Here is a 19955-nt window from a genome sequence, read left to right on the forward strand (position 1 = left end):
GAGGGCGCCGGGCCACGCCGTGCCTGTGGTCGGGGCGGGCTGTGGGACATCCAGGGTGTTAAGTCGTCAGTATGTCAGAGATCAGCGCCGGACTGCAGAAACCACTGAACTGGGAGGTGTGGAGGGGCAGTGGCTGGCGCAGCAGGGGGGGGAGGAGATTACCGGGGAGCTTGTGCTCCGATCACGGGCGCGCCCGCTGTTCATCGCCCACGTCCACATGTTCCTCGCCGTCATGGTGTTTTCAGTGTCGTCTCCTCACAGAGGGAATTAAACCCTCCCTCCTCAAAATCCTGACGCCTCTCCAGGTGAAGGAAAACAACCCGTTGACCATCACGACCGGTAATGGGCGTCTCTGACAGTAATAAATTGGTAATAACGCCACATTTGACCAAACCTTTGCAGCACTTTATGGTGACATGTGAATTTATGGGTAATTCCATCAAAGGTGTCATGAAAAGATACGTTTCGGTGCTGCCGGTGCAGAAATGTTGGACCAGCGGAACAACGAGGAAGCAATTCTCCACATAATGTGGTTCAGCCTCCCGGGGAATACTGTGCACACACACTCACGGAGGTCTGGATATTCACTTTTTTACCAGAAAATACCATCACGTCACGTCCGGATGGTAGGATTATTCATATATGGTGACGTTTGACACACAAAAACCAATTATTTAGGCCCTAAACAGGGCCCATCCTAATGTCGTAATCAATAAACCAATTAGTTGGGAAGGCACTATCATTATGGCTTGGCTTTAGTCATTAGTCCCTTCTAATCCACGGTCCAGTTCGGTCGTATCTCTGGAATCGTTCAGTCAGACACAGAAGAAAACACAGATTCCAGATTGAAATGGAAGAGTTTTTATCAGCAGCGCGGTTGTGAAAATATGGTCATTTGCCAAGAATGAGCCTTTGAAACTCGGAATCATTATTCACTCACGGACCGAGAGGAAATGTCCCGAGTGGGAGCGACACGGTAGCCAAGTCTAAGTCCGAACTTAAAAATAATTCGGTTAGATTCAGTCACCAGAGAAAGGGGGACTGTAAGAGACACCGTGGCTCCAGAACTTTGGTCATTTTTTATAGAATTCCACAGCAAAACCAGCTGTAGTGAACTGTGAGATTCAACCTTCATGCACAGCTCAACTCTGTTTAAAAACAGCTTTCTCCCGGTCAAAAAGTGCCCGTTTCCACTCTTATTTCCCATGCAAATGCGCTCCTCACGGCCACTTTACTGGGGTTGGTGAAAAGAAAAGAGTGCAGAGAGTGGGAAGCGATAAGAATAGCTGCTTTATTGTGTGTGTCGATGTCTCAGCCCCTAATACTAAATGTGTTATCTGGGAGTGCAGCAGGCCACACAGAGCTATGTGCATGTGACGCATGGCTGAGCAGCATTCCTCCTCCTGAGTGCAACACGGGGCAGAGATTGTAGGAAGGCAGAGCATCCTGACGACCAGCAGCGAGGGGAAGAGGAGTGAGAGCAGCGAGCGCAATACCAGAACACGTACGTGGCTGAGTGGAATGAAGTACCCATTGTTGCAGATAAGATCATTCTGCTTCCATGGCTGCCATCGCTAAACTCATTTGAGCACAACAAATGCAGCCTATTATGTTGTTGGCGGGATATAAACCACGTCAGTGTCACGCTGACAAACATTGGTCCGAGCAACACGAGCCTGGAACTCGTCATAGGCGGTTTTATTGTATTACAGTTGGTCCTTTTGTTATTTTCATACATAATGTGCGGCTGTACGGGAGCTGCAGGCGCTGTGAGATTAGAGCGCCATGGGAATAAGTCCAAGCTAGGAAGAGTTGCGGAAAAGGAGGCTAAACGACTGGTCAGGGATCTCCGTGTGGAGACGGTCCCCCAGCCTCCAACACGCTCCGTAAGGCTCATAAGTTCCTGGTCCTGGAGATGACTGCGGAATGTGTAGAGACACAATTAGGTAAAAAAAAAAAAGACTTAACCTCTGTTTAAGTGAAAATGTGTGTTTGCTTTCAAATGTCTCCGGTTTGGGATGTATCCAACACCACTTATCAACTGCGGCAAATAAACCGGAGCTCTCGAAGTCAAATGTTGAGCGTCCGTCTGCGTCTTCGTAGTAATGTAGCTAAAATAGCACCCAAAGTTCACTGAAGGGTGGGAGAGTTTTGTTCATACGGTTGGTAACAGGCAGATGGGTGAAGCTGTGGGAGTGGCCAACACACCCGACCTCGTGTCGGTGCAATCATCCTGCCGGAATACGCAAAACGCCCCCTTATCACAGCCAAACGGTTAGCTTACAGCCCCTTTACAAGCCCAGTGGGTAACAATCTAAAATAACATGCAAAGCCATATGTTACTACTGTGTAATAACTAACAGGTTTAATTAACTGTCCTCACTAGGATTGTAAAACATGACATTTGCATCTGATAGTCTGATCTGATCTCTGAACTTTGAAGACTTTGCACCAAAGGGTTGACATTCATGTGCTCTGCTACAGCGACTCACCGAGTGCACGACGCCGAGTCGTGGCAATGTAGACCTGAAGCAGGAAGTGACGCCTTTGGCCGGGCTGGGCCCTGGATTATAGAGGCACGGGGCAGGGCCCTCCTTCTGCAGCCGCCACAGAGAAAACAAAACACAGGAGGGTTCTGGAGTCTCTGGTGAGAGGCAGGAATGTTCCTTGGACTGGTCACCAGCCACACACACACACACACCCACACACACAATTCAAGTTTGTGAACTGTGGGAGGAAGTTGAAGGACCTAGAGAGAACCTAAAAGTCTGAGCATGAATCAAGACCAGACCTTTCTAACCATGGTTCTAACCACAGCACCAGTGCCCCCTGGAAGCCCCCAAGAGAAACAAGGGACACAGTCACAAAGAAGCAAGAGGCTCTTCCTGTAGGACGTAACGCTATTGTCTCAGGCATCATCAATACACAGCTGCCTCCCACAGTCAGAAATCTTCAGTCAGTGGGAGGGAACAGAGGTTCTGCTGGTCAGAACAACGAACTCTATTCTCACGATGGGGTCACGCCAACTTGAGTAATACTGACGATGCAGAAAGCCTCAAGCTTCATAGTGCTGTGCGAGATTCCCTCAGGCCGTGTCCCAGCTAAGCTAATGCTCATAGTTGGAACAAGGTAGAGAAACGAGACCAGCTAAAATACTTCCCTTTCGCCTCCTCGCTCTGTGGTTGCATAGGTTAGGTACAGAGGTCAACTTCACTATCACTAATTTGAGCGTGTGGGCAGTTGCTTCTTCTCTTTCTTGGTCCTCAGACCATATGAGCGTCTCTCCACGTCCCGCGGCTGGTTAGCTCGGACAGGTAGGGCCCATTCCTCTCACGAGCCTGCGCTACCACTATGTGCCACTGGATCCCAGTGGTCAGCTAATCTGATCCTCAGCAACTGGTCCTGTGAGCTCGATGGTGAAGGTGAATTTCAGCCGAGCTGGTGGGCAGCAGTAAAATGCTTCCACCTGTGTGTGTGTGTGTGTGTGTGTGTGTGTGTGTTTGACTCACAGCCCGCGTCCTACTTCCTCACTGGTGTTGGCAACTGGCATAAACTGGTAATATCAGCTCATCTTTAGTGGCCCTATTGCACAAAGTGCAGCTTTTGTCGCAGTCGTTTGATGCATTAAGATTATGGAGTAGACGATAAATGGCGACAGGTTGAATCCGGACCCTCCCGTACTGCCTACGTTCCACTTTCACTATTGGTCTGACGTCTGGTATCAAACCAGCCGAGTTAGACGATTAGATTGCTGGATTGTTAACAGGCTACATCATATTTCACAGGGCTGATGTCTCACTATTTTCATTAAAGAAGCAGATTTCGCAATTTCAACACGTGTAAATCCAGCTACGGCGTACATTAATGTTTACACGTAGAAGCAGGGCCTGAAAACAATGTGGAGGATGATCTTTCACGGGGACGGTCCGGCTATGAGCGATCTCCTCTGTCTCCCGACTCCACTGGTGGGCTTTTGTGGCGGCTTAACCTCTGACAATAAACATGTCCAAGACGCGGCGCGACAACGCCGCCATCAGAAAACTGCACCAGGCTCCACAGTAATAACACTCGTGGGATCTATTAGCGCCTTTCCTTCTCTGTCAACACTTGGCAGCTGCCAGCGCAGCTCAAATGTCCAACAGCTAGCAGAGAGGACGTGCGGCTATGGCCGCAGCCCACTGCAATATTAAAGGAGCTTCAGCGCCATGACAGCTCCTCAAATCAGTCCAATAATCAGACACCCTCCAGGATCAAGTTGTCATAATTGATCCTGTGCAGCGCATACCAACTGAACATTAGGTCACAGCTTGTAATCAAAACCCATTGAAGGCGCGCTGTAATGAAGCCCTGGTGTTGGGCAGTGGAAAGACTGAACGGTCCCAGCGACTGGGCTCGGTGACTGGATACTTACAGGAGGAAACGCGATCCTCCGGACGGTCGAGCGAAACGCCGCGTGCCTGCAAGCGGAGGAGGGAAGGTGGAGGAGCGTTTGACGAAAATGACAAGGGAGGAAGAAGGAGGTGGAGGGGAGGGAGAAGAGAGGCGTTTCGGGGATGAAGGCATGGGTTGAAGTGGGAACATACTTGCAGGGAACCTTCTCCACTGGTTTAATCCCACCGTAGTCACACGGCGACGTGTTTATATTCTAGAGGGGAAATAAGGCATATGGATGCGAGACAGTATTATGATATAGTTTCTACAGGCGCACGACCCAAAAACACTTTTGCCTTTAGTTTGGTGAACACTTCTTTGCGTCTTCAAATGTGTTCGAACAAGGAACGCTCTTGAAGCAGCTCCAATCGCACCGGATCGGCGAGGTTTGGTTCTGAAGCCCACCTTGTCTCTGACGCCCAGGGTGACCTCACGCCGTGGACAGGCTTTAAAAAAGAAGGACGGCTTCGGGACATCTGACTCAGGGAAATTGTACGCTCCTGGCAGGAGCATGTGTCCGCTCTGCGTGCCAAGAGTGGCTGCTTTTCTGCCCACGCGCTTGAACCCATAGGTTTTCTTCACTGGGTTCAGGTCGGCCTCCTCGATGAAGTCCCGGATGTGATAGACACCGGGGTCGGGTGTGTCCTGCCGAGAAGGATGAATTCACAGAAGAAAATGCTTGATGAATCAAGCTAAATTTATAGCATAATATCTTAGCATCAGTCGTTGGCTCTCCTCCTGCGGTGGGCTGCAGCCTCCCCCTTCTTTGCTAATTGAAGGGGCGTTCGGTGACGGACAGCTGAGCGCTACACACGCTTGTGCAGGCGGCTTCTCACAGGTTGGCTGCCAGAATGCTGCATTGCAGACTCTGACTCTGCAGCTCCAACACCACCAAAGTCACTCCTGATACAGCAGGAGCTCCACAGCCGTGTGTTTGGTTCCTACGATTAAAGCCATCTTTGCTAGTTAGGTACGGTGAGAGGGGGCCTCCTAGTTTCTACACAATGGGACACATTTGTAGACAGAAGGAGGTTAATTGAGCATGAAAGCTGGGGGCACAGAAGATAAACTGATAACCCATTAGTTCTGTGGATCAGGGCTCTTAGGGAGCAAGTATAGGAACTTATTTATGGCAGCCGGAGACTCTGGACAGTGCGACGGCGCTGTGCAATAAAAGCCATTACATTAAAATGTCCTAAATCTAAATCGGTTTTAATTCACAACCAAGGTCCCAGCGCGCGTGGACCGGCTGACCACATTTTGCCACTTACTTTCAGCGCTTCCAGCCACCATCTCCCTCGGCCAGACAGGTCCACCTTGTCACCACCCTGAAGATAAAGACAAAGACAGGAGCCCAGGCAGGAGCTCGTTAGAGCGGCCGTGTGCCAGCATGTCCTCGTGTAGGGCCCTCTGCTTCAGCAGTGTCACATGTCCTCATTACCCAGTTATTTGGCCTTACCTTATCTGTTCTCTTACCACCTCGGGACATGTCACGGGCTTTACATGGGTACTGCACTTCACTCGTCCTTCAGTGTCTGCTCGACTGGAGACGCGGCGACACCTGACCACCATTAGAACCGTTACTATAGCAGCCACTCCACTGTTGATCAATTTTTTAACAAGCCAGCCTGGACGAGGGCTAAATTTAGACCGACTGAGCATTTTGGACGACAGGAAGACACAATGGCGATAAAAACCTTGAGGTGTAATGGATTAACTGGACCCATTCTGGTCCTGGATCTGCAAATCAATTCAACTTGAGTTCCAAGTATGACTCCCAGAGTTCACCCCCCTAAAACAATGGCAATGACATCCCATTTTTAACAGAAAGAAACCTTGATTAGGACCAGGAGGGAACCTCTGTGCTACAGGCTAGGTAAAGAAGAAGAGAGAGACACAATCATGCCCCAGAGACTGATGGGGAACGTCCACATGTCTCTATATCCTGGACCTTCTGGCTCAGAGAGCACAGCTTGTGCCCAATGCTAACACACAGCTCAGGCGTGAGGAACCTCGGTGGTGGGGTTCATTAGCGCCAATGGTGAGTTGCGTACAGAGAAGAAACTCCTCCAGGGCTGGTGCAGGGGTAGCAAGCTCAACGTCCAGGCGTCGCAACTCCAGCGCGCTTCCCTCAGCATCAGGTGAGAGTGGAGGACATGGAGCTCCTCAGGCCACAGGAACTGGAATAAGACCACTTGGTGATCACAAAGACTTCCAGAGGACGCCAAAACAAGCCTGTCTGATCTCAGTGTTCTCGGAGCTGAAGGCAACCCTCTGTCGTGTTGCTAAGCTACGTGTAGAACAGGATGCATGTGTACGCCGCCGCCGGGGAAGTCTCACGTGAGCCGCAGAGCACCTGTCATTAGTTACTTCCATTTCCCCCTCAGCCATGACTACAGAGCGTCCACGGAACGCTCGTTTCGCAGCTAAGAAGAAAACCGCGACGACACCGAGACCGCAAGGACGCTTGGCGATAATTGGCTGCGACAGGATGAGAACCACCGGTGTCATCGATTCACAGCTCGGTGCGCTGCAGGCCGCACACCAGATCCCACCAACTCAGGTTCTATTGCGTAACCGACGTGCGCGAGACAAGGCGCGCACGAGCGTCCTCGTGGGTTTAAAGAAAGATCTGACGAGGCGGCGTTAACGTCCACAGTAGAGGTTTATTTGATCATTCAAAATAACAAACCTTGCATCATTTCAAGCTACGGTAACAAACTCAGGTTTTCGGACAAACGCGGCGTCTGAACCGCCTCAAGAAGATGGTGCGGTTCCAGCGAGGCGCCGCTGCTCCAGGCTCGCTTTCAACAGAGGAGTTTGAGCCCACTCGGATTCAGGTGAGCTCAGCTGAAACCAGGACTAGGACATTTCTTTTATAGCCTCTAAACAGAACAGTCGGTCGGAGACGGCGCCTCCCGTCCTCGCACACAAAAATGGGAACGGGGGGCTTCACAAAGCCGGGGGTCCAGAACGGAGAAAAACAAGACCATTTCCAAAATTGGGGTAGGCTGAAAATTTTATTTGAAAACAAAAAAAAAAAATATACAACTTGGAATGGATTGTTTGAGGCATGACCAGAGGTCATAAAAAAAAGACAGTAAAGTAGTGAGTAAAACATTAAAAAGCATGGTAAGATTAGTCATTTCTGGTATAGAGAACAGCAGATACAAAAAGAGTTTGTACGAGTACCTAAGAGATTCACCCGTGTCTTGCAGTAGTGCAACGCTGAGATTTCCATATATACTTTTGTCCTTAGTCCATGCAGAGTTTTAACACCTCTACATCGTTTCCATGCCAACAGTGTTGCCAGGTGACAACCAGCTGAAGGGTTTCCGACGTCTCCGTGTTTGGAGGGGCCCCGAGCACACGAGACAGGAAGAACCCAGGTTCTCTGGCTCCCAGGGGCCTCCACAGGCATCTGGTTGTATGACCGTTTTGTCACTCAAACACCATGACAGCAAAAGATGGGACAAGAGCCTATGCAGTGTACATGCAGTTCCTCTGGACAGCAGTAGGGGCGGGGACGAAGGGCTTATTAAGATTTTACAGATAAATTACACAAAGAAAAAAAGGCAAATTATTTATATACCAAATCTGTACAAGGCCTTCACTTCGCCGTCATCATTTGTACAAACTCTGCGGGGGGAGAAAGAGACGTGGTTAATCACGAGACGAGGACGGGTCGGCCGAGGCTGGAGAGAGCGCGCCCACCTTCGTAGTTGACCTGTCCGTCTCCGTCGATGTCTGCTTCTCTAATCATCTCGTCCACCTCCTCGTCGGTGAGCTTCTCCCCGAGGTTTGTCATCACGTGGCGGAGCTCGGCAGCGCTGATGTAGCCGTTGCCGTCCTGGGGTCCACATGCACACGTTAGGCCGGCGCTCTGCCACGTGCGCGCGGGGAAACGTGCCCAAAGCCTACCTTGTCAAAGACACGGAATGCTTCTCTGATCTCCTCCTCGCTGTCTGTGTCCTTCATTTTCCTTGCCATCATTGTCAGGAACTCTGGGAAATCTATCGTGCCGTTTCCTTGACGACACACAAACAGCAACGGAACGAATGAAAGCAGGCCGCCGACAGGACCGTGGAGGCGGGTCAGAGGGGAGGCAGGCGCTTACCGTCAGCATCCACCTCGTTGATCATGTCTTGCAGCTCGGCCTCTGTGGGGTTCTGACCCAGAGAGCGCATGACTGTGCCCAGCTCTTTGGTGGTGATGGTACCGTCCCCATCTTTGTCAAAGAGTGAAAATGCCTCCTTGAATTCTGCAGATGACAAAAAAAAGAGGCAAAGGTTGAAGTTCTGCAACAATATTCATATGTCAACCACCCCCCCCACAGAACCTGATGAACGGGTCTGTTTAGGGTTGCAGCTGCAGCTGGTTTGGGCTAAACAATGACAGCGCCTATTCCCCCGCGGACGGTCCCAACACCTCGCCAGCGAACGACAACCTTGCTAATGGTGATGAAGGATATTTGGGGGCACCTTCATGGCAGCATCCCCCCCCCCCTCCCAGTTTGGAGGGTTACACACAGGTCAACAGCCTACAGATCAGGCCCACAGATGGCAACTACAGAGCCATTACAAACGCCTTCAAGACGCATTTGTAACATTCATTTCCCCACCAAACGCACACGTTTATTCAATAAAAAGCAGCAACTTCCTGCAGGTCAGTAAAACAGTCACGTTATGTGCACGTAATTACATAAATCTGTAGATTAACAAAGTTATGCATGTGAATTTAACACTGGACACAAGCTTTGCGTAAATAACCATCGTGTAGGTCAAACTTGGGGCCTGCCAACAAGTGGGCTGAACGTCATCATGTTCACTGTTGTAAATCCAAGCAGAACTCCAACCCAAGCAGAAACCGCCAGCATTTACAAGCGGCATGTCACGGTGTGGTCGTTAAAGACGGCACGAGCGAGGCGAGAGGTCTCCGAGCAGCCTCCCAGACCTGGTTGTTAATGCAATCATTTGTGAGGAGCCCGTTTAACAGGAACACACCCAGGGCAAAGGACAAGTCAAGTAAAAGGTGCCAACACCTCCAACGGAACATACAGCTGCTCCACATTACATCATTTATGACATGGCAACGGTGGAAAACAAAGTTTTCCATGAGGGAGTCCTTCCACACGGCACCACACAGCCCTTCCATTCATCCCCGTTTTACGACCTGGAGGGTGCCCTGAGGGACGCCTTAAAAGGGAAAAAGTGTACATCCTCCACAGGAGAGGTCACTCATAAAGAAATGATCACCGGGGCGAGGTCTTACCGGCAATCTGCTCTTCTGTAAGCTGATCGGCCTGTGAAACAAGCATTTAAAACACATGTCAGAAAAGTTTGAAGGCGCAACAAGAAACGTGGCCTGATGCCGCAAATGTGGAGCAAACTGCACCGCTAAGATGGTGCAGCTAGTGAGTATATTTAGTACCCTGTGGATCACCAGTCAAATAAGTCCTTTATGTCCGGTCATCAACAGGTTAATGGAGAATAACGCAAATAAACGCGACTAGGAAGACTTTGGGGATTTTTGCTATAGACAATGAATAGGTTGCAATTTGGCGGCAAGTATCGGCTAAACTTATCGGCCGGGTTCAAGTTCACGTTTTTTTTTTTTTTTTTTGACTGATCGTGCAAATTTTGAGATAAAAACGGCCTTGCTGTTTTATCAGAACCGCAAAAACTGGTTTAAAATGACGCCTTTGTCGTTTGCGGGCGCCTTAATTTGGCGCCGACGCAGCAACAACGCCACGGCCGTCAGGACATTTTAAACCAGCGCATATGACGATGTAATAAATATGTAGTGACGATGTAATAAATGTATAACGCACAAGTCCGGGTTGCTGCAGCACAGACGGGCGGTTCGGACGGAACCGCACCGACGAGCTGCCATTACCGGGACTATCCGCGCAGCTGCCCGCCATCTCTGTGCCCGCGAGTCCCGTTGAAGTGTTATCAAAAATTAGTAAGCAGCCACAAAAATGCGGACGCTACCGACGACCGCGGGGAGAGAAAAAAACACCGACTCACCATTTGGATGTAGGAGTAGCGGCTAGTTTAGGGGAAACAAATCCGTCACCGAAGGTTCCCTCCGCGGACAAACGGACTCAGTAGAGAGCGGCGATGCAACCGGGAGCCTTTAACGGTTCCCCTAAACTCCTCCTCTTTTAAATATCAATGCGCCACCTCACCTTTTCCTTACGCGATCAATCAGCTCTAAAGCGATCGTGCGATCGATTCGGAACCTGCGGGAAAAAAAACCCAAAGTGTCGGGATGTGCGCGTGTCGCTGATTTCTCGGTTCTGTCTCATCTACGTGCAACGATATTGCCGATCGACGGCGACCTAGGTAGCGGCGTATGGATACGTTCTGCTGCTGTGTGATGGGGGGGACGACGTAGCGGAGAGAAAGCTCCGCTTCTGATTGGTGCGTTCGTACCCGCAATGCGTCACTCCCAGGGTTCGCTGCTGCTGCTGCGCCCGGTCCGGAGACGTCTCAGCCGGAGCCACAGGCCAACTGTAGCAGACAGGCTTGTTGCACGGCGTCGTGCACGTATGGATTCATCTTCAGGGCTTCCCTGTGACAATATGTCTGGTTGGTGCTCAGCCATGAGAAGCGCCACCGCTGACCCAGTTTGTGTTTGGTTCCATGATGATACAGGCCTCATTAAAATGGTTTTTGACACCTATGTGGCTGTTGAGTGAAGTTCCTTGCTTGTGTTACTGTGAAGGAGTGAGGAGCGCTACAGCAGTGCTGTAAGATTCTCAGGTCTAATTGTGTGGATGCAAGTATCTGGTTGCTGGTGCCTGACGGCTCAGCCGTCTCCCGGTGACCACCTGTCTCTGGTCTACGCACCACGGGAGATGCTGAAGTGGAGGAGGGTGGTGAGGGATGTACCAAAGAGAGGCTCTGCACAGAGGAAAGTGCTAGAATCACCATCCTGGCTGAGAACAGCACTGCAAATTTTGCCACTTTCTCATTTGCGGGTGCTATTTAAGCTCTTTTGAGAAACTTGAGTGAGGAAATGTTGTTCCTTCTGCTGTTGGTGATGCTGTTTCCTGCGTCATGTGATTTACTGAGCTGCTTTAAATTGAGCTAGTCCCCACAACCTAATCTGGAGAACACTGGATTCTTTTCATTGAAATCTGTTTTTCTGCTCCAGAGCCTTTGTCGCCATTACGCAATGCCAAAGGTATGTCACAAGAACTAGATAACAGGAGTATGTGCAAACAGCTGTGCGGGGATTTAAATTCGTCTTTTCCCTCTACCTATTGCATTAGATGCTGTTATGTTGCTGCGTTAATGTCGTGTCGTGTCAGCCACTCCAAAACACTACGGCAATTTCCTTTATACGAATCAGTTGTGAGCAGAAAATGTGCCTGTTGGGTCGTAAATACCTCCGAATGTCCCTCGACTGTCCTCCCACCTCAGTTATAGAGTTCATCCAATCTGCAGAATCAGCTGTTTAGATTGTCTTTAATCTACGAGTCCCCGAGGAGCCACTCCAGGTCAAAGGTGAACTTAGTCTGCAAGTTAAGGGAGAAAAACAGACCTGGAACCAATCTCCTCAATGTGAGTGTAAAACTTTACAAGCAATCTCGTGATGGTGTTGTGTTGTTGTTGTGATATTTGTTTAAAAGAGCGCTATTGTCAAAGAACGCCATTGTGTTTCCTGCCTCCTTATCAGCTCGGTGAATATGTAACACCCCCACACAGTGACTCATATCAGATAAGGCCTGGCCCTGAACACTTTCATGAAATAGTTCTCCAGTCTTTCTGGGGTCAAAGGTGACGGTGGCTGGACAGAGGCGGGGCTCATTTCCCTCGCCCGGCTTCATCGTCGTCCCCTCCCGGTGTTGTGTGACATCACTCCCATCGCTAGCACCCTAGCTCCTATTTTTCATGTATTTAATATAACCAGAAGTACATTTAATATCTAAGTGGCTGCTTTTGCTGAGTCATCGTGTTTAACTTGTGTACTTCCTGTGGCTTCAGTCTGACTTTGTTGTGTCAAACGGGCGTTTGCGCGTCGCTGCAGGTGCGTCTGAGCGACGGACCTGGGCCAAATATGAGAAGTTGTTTGCCCGTGTAACCGAAAGACGTGCACGTCATCACTAATGAATGAGGCTTTGTAATGCACCTGCTGGTTTCATGCTAAAGCAGAGGATCGTCTTTCATGAAAGAGAATGGCTGTTGTTCCAGCGTCACAGATGTTCGGCTGCGATTATTCAAACATCTCGAAGATGAGGGTATTTCACCGGTCCCTGTACCGGTTTAACCAGTCCATTTCTCCTCTCTGTGGCAGAGCAACCACAGCATTCATCCCCTCTACGCCTCTGGAACCAGTTTATTTAGACTTCCCCTCCCAGTACAACACTCAAACGGGCGACAAAGGCCTTGAAGTAACGTGAAAACCTTTAAATCATCTCGCTTTCTTTTTTTCTATTTGTCAATTTTACCAAACTGTTAATTGTGGCACTTTAAGGCACTTTTACCAAGCAATTTGCGCACATTTACTGGATTCCTTGCTATCGGTTAGATTTATCTTAAAAAAGTGATGGGGCACCTTCATTTTTAATGAGCCTGTGGTCGTTTCTACATCTGCGGCGGCTTTGAGAAGAACAACTTAACACCACTAATGTGTCTTCCGCGTACGTTAGGTTGTGGACACGGCACCATGGCGGCTTTTCAGCCGCCCAGTAACGCCATTAACTGCACGCTGCAGGAACAACACGCGCACGTTCAGCCGGAATTCTGATCTACCTGCTACTACGAAATGACATGTTTCCCCAAATTACATCACAAGGCAGATATGATTAATGGCTCCAAATCTGATAAGAGGATTTGGCCGGGCCTGTTTTTCCCTGCCTGTTTCAGTCATGTTGCGATGAAATAGATACAGTGTTGGGAATCGGAGCGGGCCAGGGCTGGACCGTGGGGGGATTTCTGGGGCCCCCACAGCGGGCAAGTTAGCAGTAATCACATTCATTACAAATGCAGCGTGAAAGTAATCCCATTTTACAGGCTGAATTGAAACATTTCTCCTTTTTTCCTGCTGTGTTTGGAGAAATGTTAGCTTTTAAACATGGCTCCCCCGCCAGAAACCCATTTTTAAACCTCAGAATTCTGAATCATTTCTCCGAACGCTGACTGTCATGGCTCGGAGGGAGGAAACAAACGTTTCTTTGTTTGGATGCTGTTTCTATCAAGGGCCCAAACCAGCCGCTCTGCCCGACTGTTTTCTCTCTGATCCACGACCTTCGTCTCTCACCGTTCTCCTCGCTGGCCCCCCTCCAGCTTGTCTGCTGCAGTCTGTGTGGGGCTGAAGTTCGGTCACTGCAGATGGAGCCGCGCTACTCAGAAACTTCCAGAAGAGTGACAACGCTGGAGCTGATTTCCTTCCAAACAGCCGCTGCACGACGTGTCTGCAGGAGCCAGGACGCCCGAGCTCAATCTTCTCTCTAAATCGGATTTTTCTCTAAATGAATCATGTTCTCCATCCAACAGGCCTGCAGAGGAGCCGGAGAACAGCTGGAGAACGTGTGTTGCCTGGCGGGAAAGACTCACCTCTGACCCCTGGTGGATCAACTCGCTGCTGCAACCTGCACCTCCATTATGATTCCAAATAACGTAAGTTACATTTACGAGTCTAGATTCTTCATAATATATAGATTAAAAAATCCTTATACGTATAGCATTAAACTTCATAATTCAGTGTTGCATCCCTGTGGAAAGAGCTTATTATGGGATCTCATGGAATCTTTAGATGCTAGCTTGTGTGCCACTGCTGACAGTTTTCAGCATAAGTTCCCGACAACTCGTTATTTTTGGTGTTTCCAGCCATATTTTTGTGAGATCAGTCTGCTATGAATAAAAAAACCCCAAATCTGTCAGTTCTGGTTCACTTTAATGGTTCCACGCTGTCATATCTTGTTTCTCCATCACTGCTGATGTTTGTGGGACCGAGGATTTGTTTTGGGTGGTTTCCTTTCAATTTTACCTTGAACTTGAAGGTTGAAATATCAATAGTAATGTTTCTCCGCCATTGTTTATAATCCCTTTATTCATTTTTGGAAGGTTCAGGCTGGATAATGAAAAACTATACAGAGCAAATAGTTGCTTAAAATGGCACTTTTGATGACTTAAAATTATTTACTCGTGGCCTCCAGCGACAGTCCGGTCTTACAAAAGATGGCTGCCACAAACCCTGAAGTATCAATGACACGAGCAGCGAGTGGTGCCATTCTCACACCAAGGGTCGATGTCCCGTCTCTCAGACATGACAGTAACGGCGAGATTAAGGCTTAAAGCTAAATCCAGAGTGATGCTGGACCTGCAGACGTACATTGGAGGGAGCTGCACTGTGAGCAGGAGCCAAGAGCAGCAGAGAGCGACACACTTGGCCTGGAATCATTCTGGATTCAAAGACCTCCAAGAGGAAAGATGAGAGAGCTCCTCCAAAAATTAGGAGTTCAAGCTCAGTGGCAGCACATTCCCCTCCGGTTCAATCCCGTCAGCACATAAACGAGAGTCTTTGCTCTGGTGGTCCGGCACGGTTCCCTGCTCACGTCTTCCAGTGGTTGCTATCTCACTCGTTGTCTGGCCATGACATTGTCTATGACCCGCGGGCTGCTGTGTGGGAAGTAATAGAGGGCCGGGTCGGAGTAGTTGAAGGGTGGAGGGTTGTGCTGCTCCTGCATGTAGCCTGGTAACAAGTGGGGAAGCCTGGGAAAACAACAACAACAACAACACCATCAGACTGTGGTCATTGAATATTTTTTACAGCCTTTTAGAAAATACAAGAGAACACAAAGCCCAACTGTTTGTCTGCCGGCAATAAGATAATTAGCGATTATAGCAGCATATAGATTAAACGTTGCTTGTTGCAGACAGGACAAACATCGCCACTTATCTCCTGTGCTCATGCATCCGCAAAGGTGCCCACGAGCGACATTTGCTCCAGCATTAAGGCTAATTCCCGTGTGTGAGATGTTCCGATGGGCAGCGGTAGATGACGACGCGGCGACTCTTCATCAATATTCACGCTTCCGTCTAGCCTGGATATTCCAAGCCGAGAAAGAACCCCAAATCTGGGACTTGAGCTCATTAAAAACATGAAACGCACGTGAGCGGCGCTTCCCTCCACTCCCCAGTTTGTTCCTTCAGATAATTAGGATTGCATATCATTACAGTTGTTTTGATGTGGGGAATCTTTCATGTACAACATTTAATCTATAATTATTGTAGAAACTGACTAATACCCATTGCCTCCAAAGGATATTCCAGGATCCGATTATATGATGAAGCAGTAACCTAATTATCCTCCCGTCATGGTCGGTTGAGTCACTCTAATCCAACAACATAAGCCAACAATATGGCCCTGACCAGCATATCCATAGGTCCAGTTCAGTGGTCACAGAGAAAGCAGGGCAGACATCAGGGGATTATGGGTCCCGATGGCCCCTGAACACCTGGCCCAGATGCCACACATCTGTACTCACGGCCGAGCCGACGACGCATCGTTGCTGTTGTCGTGCACGGGCCGATACGAGACGAGCAGTTACAGCAGTATACATCATTCAGCTTTATGATCCAATGTCCCGGAGAGAAAAAGCTCTTAACCAAATGCTTTTTTTTAACGTGGATTAATCCCGGACAGAACACACTCTTCTCTCCCCAGTCAAATGCACATTTTATCAGTAATTGCTGTTCTGTGAGAGCTGTTACACAAATGCATATTCATGGTGCTTTTGTTAGATATTAGCATGAAAATGTGAATACGGAGCATATTATAGTACACTCTTATTTTAGTTATAAATCATACATGTGCTTATATATTAAATGTCTTTAAAGTTGAAGCTTGTATGAAACAAAATAAGCCTTTACGTTCTAATTACCACCTGCTTTAGAGAGGGATGGAAGCTTTGCTGAGCTAAACTAGCTAGCTAGCAGGCTTTGATGTCCATCTAGAAGGTCAAGGGAGGAACGCGGCCACAAACTTGTGGCACAAAATTGAACAGTGGTGCCATCAAACATGGGCGTTTAGGAAAACATTTAGTTTTTAATCTCTTATCTCTGACTCAGCGCCTTGTTCGTGTAGTAAAATGTTCTCGGCAGTATCCAAGAGCAGTTTCACAACTTTTATCAAAGCTGTTAGGAGGAAGTCGTTTTGTTGACTATAGTCAGAGTGGGCAGATCATCCCCCGTCTGAGGAGTTTAGCGGGAGAAACGCGCAGCAGCACAGAGGCTGATGGTGCACAGCGTCCGTGCTGCTCTGCGCTCTGTGTAACACAAGCGAATCGGTTTGAGTGATAACGACATCGTTGTTGCTTCTTCTTCTTCTTCTGGGCAGATTTTCCCTCCCTGCTCTGATATTTCACACAGAGACGGCAAACATGAACCCGATGGAGTCCCAGTCGCTGGTGCACTGGGACCATTTCCACCAGTGCTGGTGGTCAAATGCCGCCTGACAGAAAACAATGTAAATGACGGGCCTAAAGTAGGTCAAAGGTCACTTGGGGTTTGTCCTGAAGCTGCCTCTGTCCTCCTCGTCAGTCTTTTCTCTGGCGCGCTGACTCAGAGGGATCTCAGTAGCTGGCGCGTGTGTGTTCCAACAAAGCCGCTGCATCCAGCAGGGTGGGTGTTTGCTGTCCGCCCTGCTCTGCTCACGCTGAAACATCTTCCACGCACTTCTTCCTTTGTTCGAATGGTTCCTCCCATTGTTCCTCCCTACACAGGGAAGTTATGCTGCTTCCTCATGAACACCAACTTTACTACTTCTCCATAATCATTGTCTTGATTTCTGTCACATTTTGGGGGGATTTCTTCCCCTCCAGCCCCGCCTGCAACCTGCTGACTCGAGCGCTGCTGGTCTATCACGTCACGAATATTTCAAGTCGTAACGGTCCCTGATAGTAACTCGATTCCTATCAGCTGAGGCGACACTGGTCCATACTCACTCTCCAGTCACTCTCTTCTTGCAGCAGCAGAAACAGGCCAGTGCCGCCAGCAGCAACAGCAGCAGCAGCGGGATGCCAATGCCCAGAACCAAGCCCAGGATCAGTCCCAGTTGCTTGTCATTCTTCTGGACTCTGGACTGGTCTGCAACAGTTGAAAGGTACAACTCATGCCTGACCTCTGACCTCTGGGCTACCAAGGGTCAGCGGGATGGACTCACCTAAGACGCAGGACTGGGTTTTGTCCACGTCTGTTGTGCCGTTGCAAACACATCTGTAGCCGCCGTAGGTGTTAGCGCAGAGAGCAGGTTTGACACATACGGCCTCCTTGGTCTTACACTCGTCCAGGTCTGCTCCAGTCCAGGAACAAGCAGGAGAGGGAGGAGCCGTCTTAGGAACAGTCAAACACGGAACTCATCGGCGTTTCCTTTTAAAGTATTACCGTCAACTTCCACGGCGCCAATGTCGTAGTGGCGGCTAACTCGAGCCAAGTAGTCCCTGATATACCAGTGGGGTGTATCGCTGGACACGTTGATGCGATATTCAGCGGCACTACTGGAGGACTGAACCGCGTTCTTCTTACTGGCGTTGTAGAATTTGTTCTGGAAGCCCAGGGACAGAATGTCCATCAGCTGAGGACGAACAGGGAGGCAGCAGAGATGTGTGTTTAGTGCAGCTAATTATTCTGTTAGCAGTCGTCACTGATCACACACACACACACACGCACACCCACACACACACACACACACGCACCTGCTTGAGCCCATCAGCTCTGTTATTCTTCCAGCCCACAGAGACATTGAACACATTACCTCCTGCAGACAGACAACAGTGACGTCAGCTGCAGGATGACCAGCAGAATGAGAAAGCAACAATGGGACAAGAACTACAGGATGTTTTAATGAGATGTTTTAATTAAGGTCATACCTGGAGGATTAGCAGAGTCACCTGGAAAAAAAGTAAAATCTGACTTTAGTCAATCCCATGATTCGTTATATTAGAAGATATATTTCTATATCATGTTACAGGAATGTATTCTCTACTGATGGAGCCTTGCTGGGTGGCCCCCAGTACCACTGTGGGGAATCTGGGTGTTTTATTCAATCAGGATCTGTCTTTGGACACCCATATTTAGCATTTTATCGCTATAGTTTGGCACTTCCATGTGTCATTCTCACCGCAGGAGGACGACTGTACGCATAAACTACACAAAACTATGAAAAGCTGATGCTCGGAACAGCTAAACACCTTAAATTTCAAGGGTTTGATAAAACATTTTACATGAGTTTTCAGCACAAACATCAGTAAACACATCACACTGGCTACATCATTATAGACATTTTGTGTAACGTGATACATTCTGTATAATAGCCTTGAATAGCAACGTTATCATTGAAGGTTGTGTATCAGTGTGCTTTTATCTGCACACGGACGGTTGTGAACGTACCACATCCATCGGTGTCCTTGGTGTCCTGGTATCTACAGAAACAGTCCACCGATCCAGGCGTGTTCTTGCACTCAAACTTAGCATTGGGACAAGCTGAGAGATCTTCACACTCATCTATGTCTACCACACACACACACACACACACACACACACACACACACACACACACACACACACACACACACACACACAAAGAGAGATTCCAGAATAGAACCATGTACATGCAGGGTGTTGCTCATATCAGCCTGCAGGAGCAAATACCTGTACAGTTGTGTCCATTTCCTGTGAAACCCGGTTTGCATGTGCATGTGTAGTTCTGCTTTGTGCTGCGGCAGGTGGCATCTGTGTGGCAGGGGAATGGGAAAGGCGGGCTGCACATATCTGAGAGGCCAAACCAACGGACGGGAATTACACTAATTACAGTGTTCACAGTTGGCCTTTATGTATATTTAATTCCCTGATGCTCTACAGACCATGCTCGAAGCACTTGTAGCCCTGTTTTCCTTCAGAGACTGTATTATCGGGACACTCTCCACAGGTGAACTGGCTGGGATCTGACCTCGAGTGGCACTGCACCCCTCTGAAACAGGGCTGTCCACGACACACGTCTGCAGCTCTGCCGCAGAACTTCCCACTGAAGCCTTCTGGGCACAGACATCCCACCACCTGCAAATGAGACCATGACATAAAATTTAATCACAATTATGTGACGCCGTTTTTTCCTGGGAAGGATGTGTTCAAGTTCCACCGTTGGAGAAAGGTACCTGAAATCTTCCCTGCCGGTGGTTTTCAGTGATGCTTCCATACTGGCAGGTTCCTCCGTTCAGGCAGTTACACACCCGTAGGATGGGCGTGAACAGCGTGCTGGCGAGCTGGTCGCTCGCTCGGATGGTCAGCTGGACGGGCTCGGTGGTGAGGATGGTCCAGGTCAGGAGGCCCCCACCTGCATCAGAGCATTTACATGGTTTTAGTCTGCAAAAATCCATCCATCCATCCATCCATCCACACTGACGTCCACTTCAACCTCACTTTTCAACATAACAGACCTGGATTTACTCACATGAGGACTAAAAATGACTTATTTTGCCCCCGTTTTGTCAAAGACAGGCTGCTGTGTTTGGT

At 49.0% G+C, this 19955-nt stretch overlaps 3 protein-coding genes across 3 annotated transcripts; all 3 read right to left on the reverse strand.

The window, feature by feature from the left end:
- Positions 1 to 1272: 1272 nt before the first annotated feature.
- stpg4 (sperm-tail PG-rich repeat containing 4) lies at positions 1273 to 6003 on the reverse strand. Its single transcript, XM_057048288.1, has 7 exons — positions 5891 to 6003; positions 5703 to 5844; positions 4837 to 5076; positions 4584 to 4645; positions 4412 to 4457; positions 2493 to 2597; positions 1273 to 1919 (listed from the first exon to the last, which is right to left on the reverse strand). The coding sequence occupies exons 1-7, from the start codon at positions 6001 to 6003 to the stop codon at positions 1803 to 1805; spliced, it is 825 nt and encodes a 274-aa protein (XP_056904268.1). The 3' UTR covers positions 1273 to 1802.
- Positions 6004 to 7432: 1429 nt separating this feature from the next.
- calm2a (calmodulin 2a (phosphorylase kinase, delta)) lies at positions 7433 to 10765 on the reverse strand. Its single transcript, XM_057047918.1, has 6 exons — positions 10461 to 10765; positions 9703 to 9733; positions 8549 to 8692; positions 8353 to 8459; positions 8146 to 8281; positions 7433 to 8070 (listed from the first exon to the last, which is right to left on the reverse strand). Exons 1-6 carry the CDS (start codon positions 10461 to 10463, stop codon positions 8042 to 8044), a joined length of 450 nt encoding a protein of 149 aa, XP_056903898.1. The 5' UTR covers positions 10464 to 10765; the 3' UTR covers positions 7433 to 8041.
- Positions 10766 to 14475: 3710 nt separating this feature from the next.
- LOC130534233 (neurogenic locus Notch protein-like) lies at positions 14476 to 19872 on the reverse strand. The gene is made up of 10 exons (XM_057048252.1): positions 19598 to 19872; positions 19307 to 19499; positions 19095 to 19214; positions 18834 to 18953; positions 18314 to 18334; positions 18140 to 18201; positions 17829 to 18018; positions 17608 to 17736; positions 17390 to 17531; positions 14476 to 15155 (listed from the first exon to the last, which is right to left on the reverse strand). Exons 1-10 carry the CDS (start codon positions 19829 to 19831, stop codon positions 15014 to 15016), a joined length of 1353 nt encoding a protein of 450 aa, XP_056904232.1. The 5' UTR covers positions 19832 to 19872; the 3' UTR covers positions 14476 to 15013.
- Positions 19873 to 19955: the final 83 nt, after the last annotated feature.

Source organism: Takifugu flavidus, chromosome 11 (genome assembly GCF_003711565.1).
Source record: "Takifugu flavidus isolate HTHZ2018 chromosome 11, ASM371156v2, whole genome shotgun sequence".
NCBI classification, from domain to species: domain Eukaryota; kingdom Metazoa; phylum Chordata; class Actinopteri; order Tetraodontiformes; family Tetraodontidae; genus Takifugu; species Takifugu flavidus.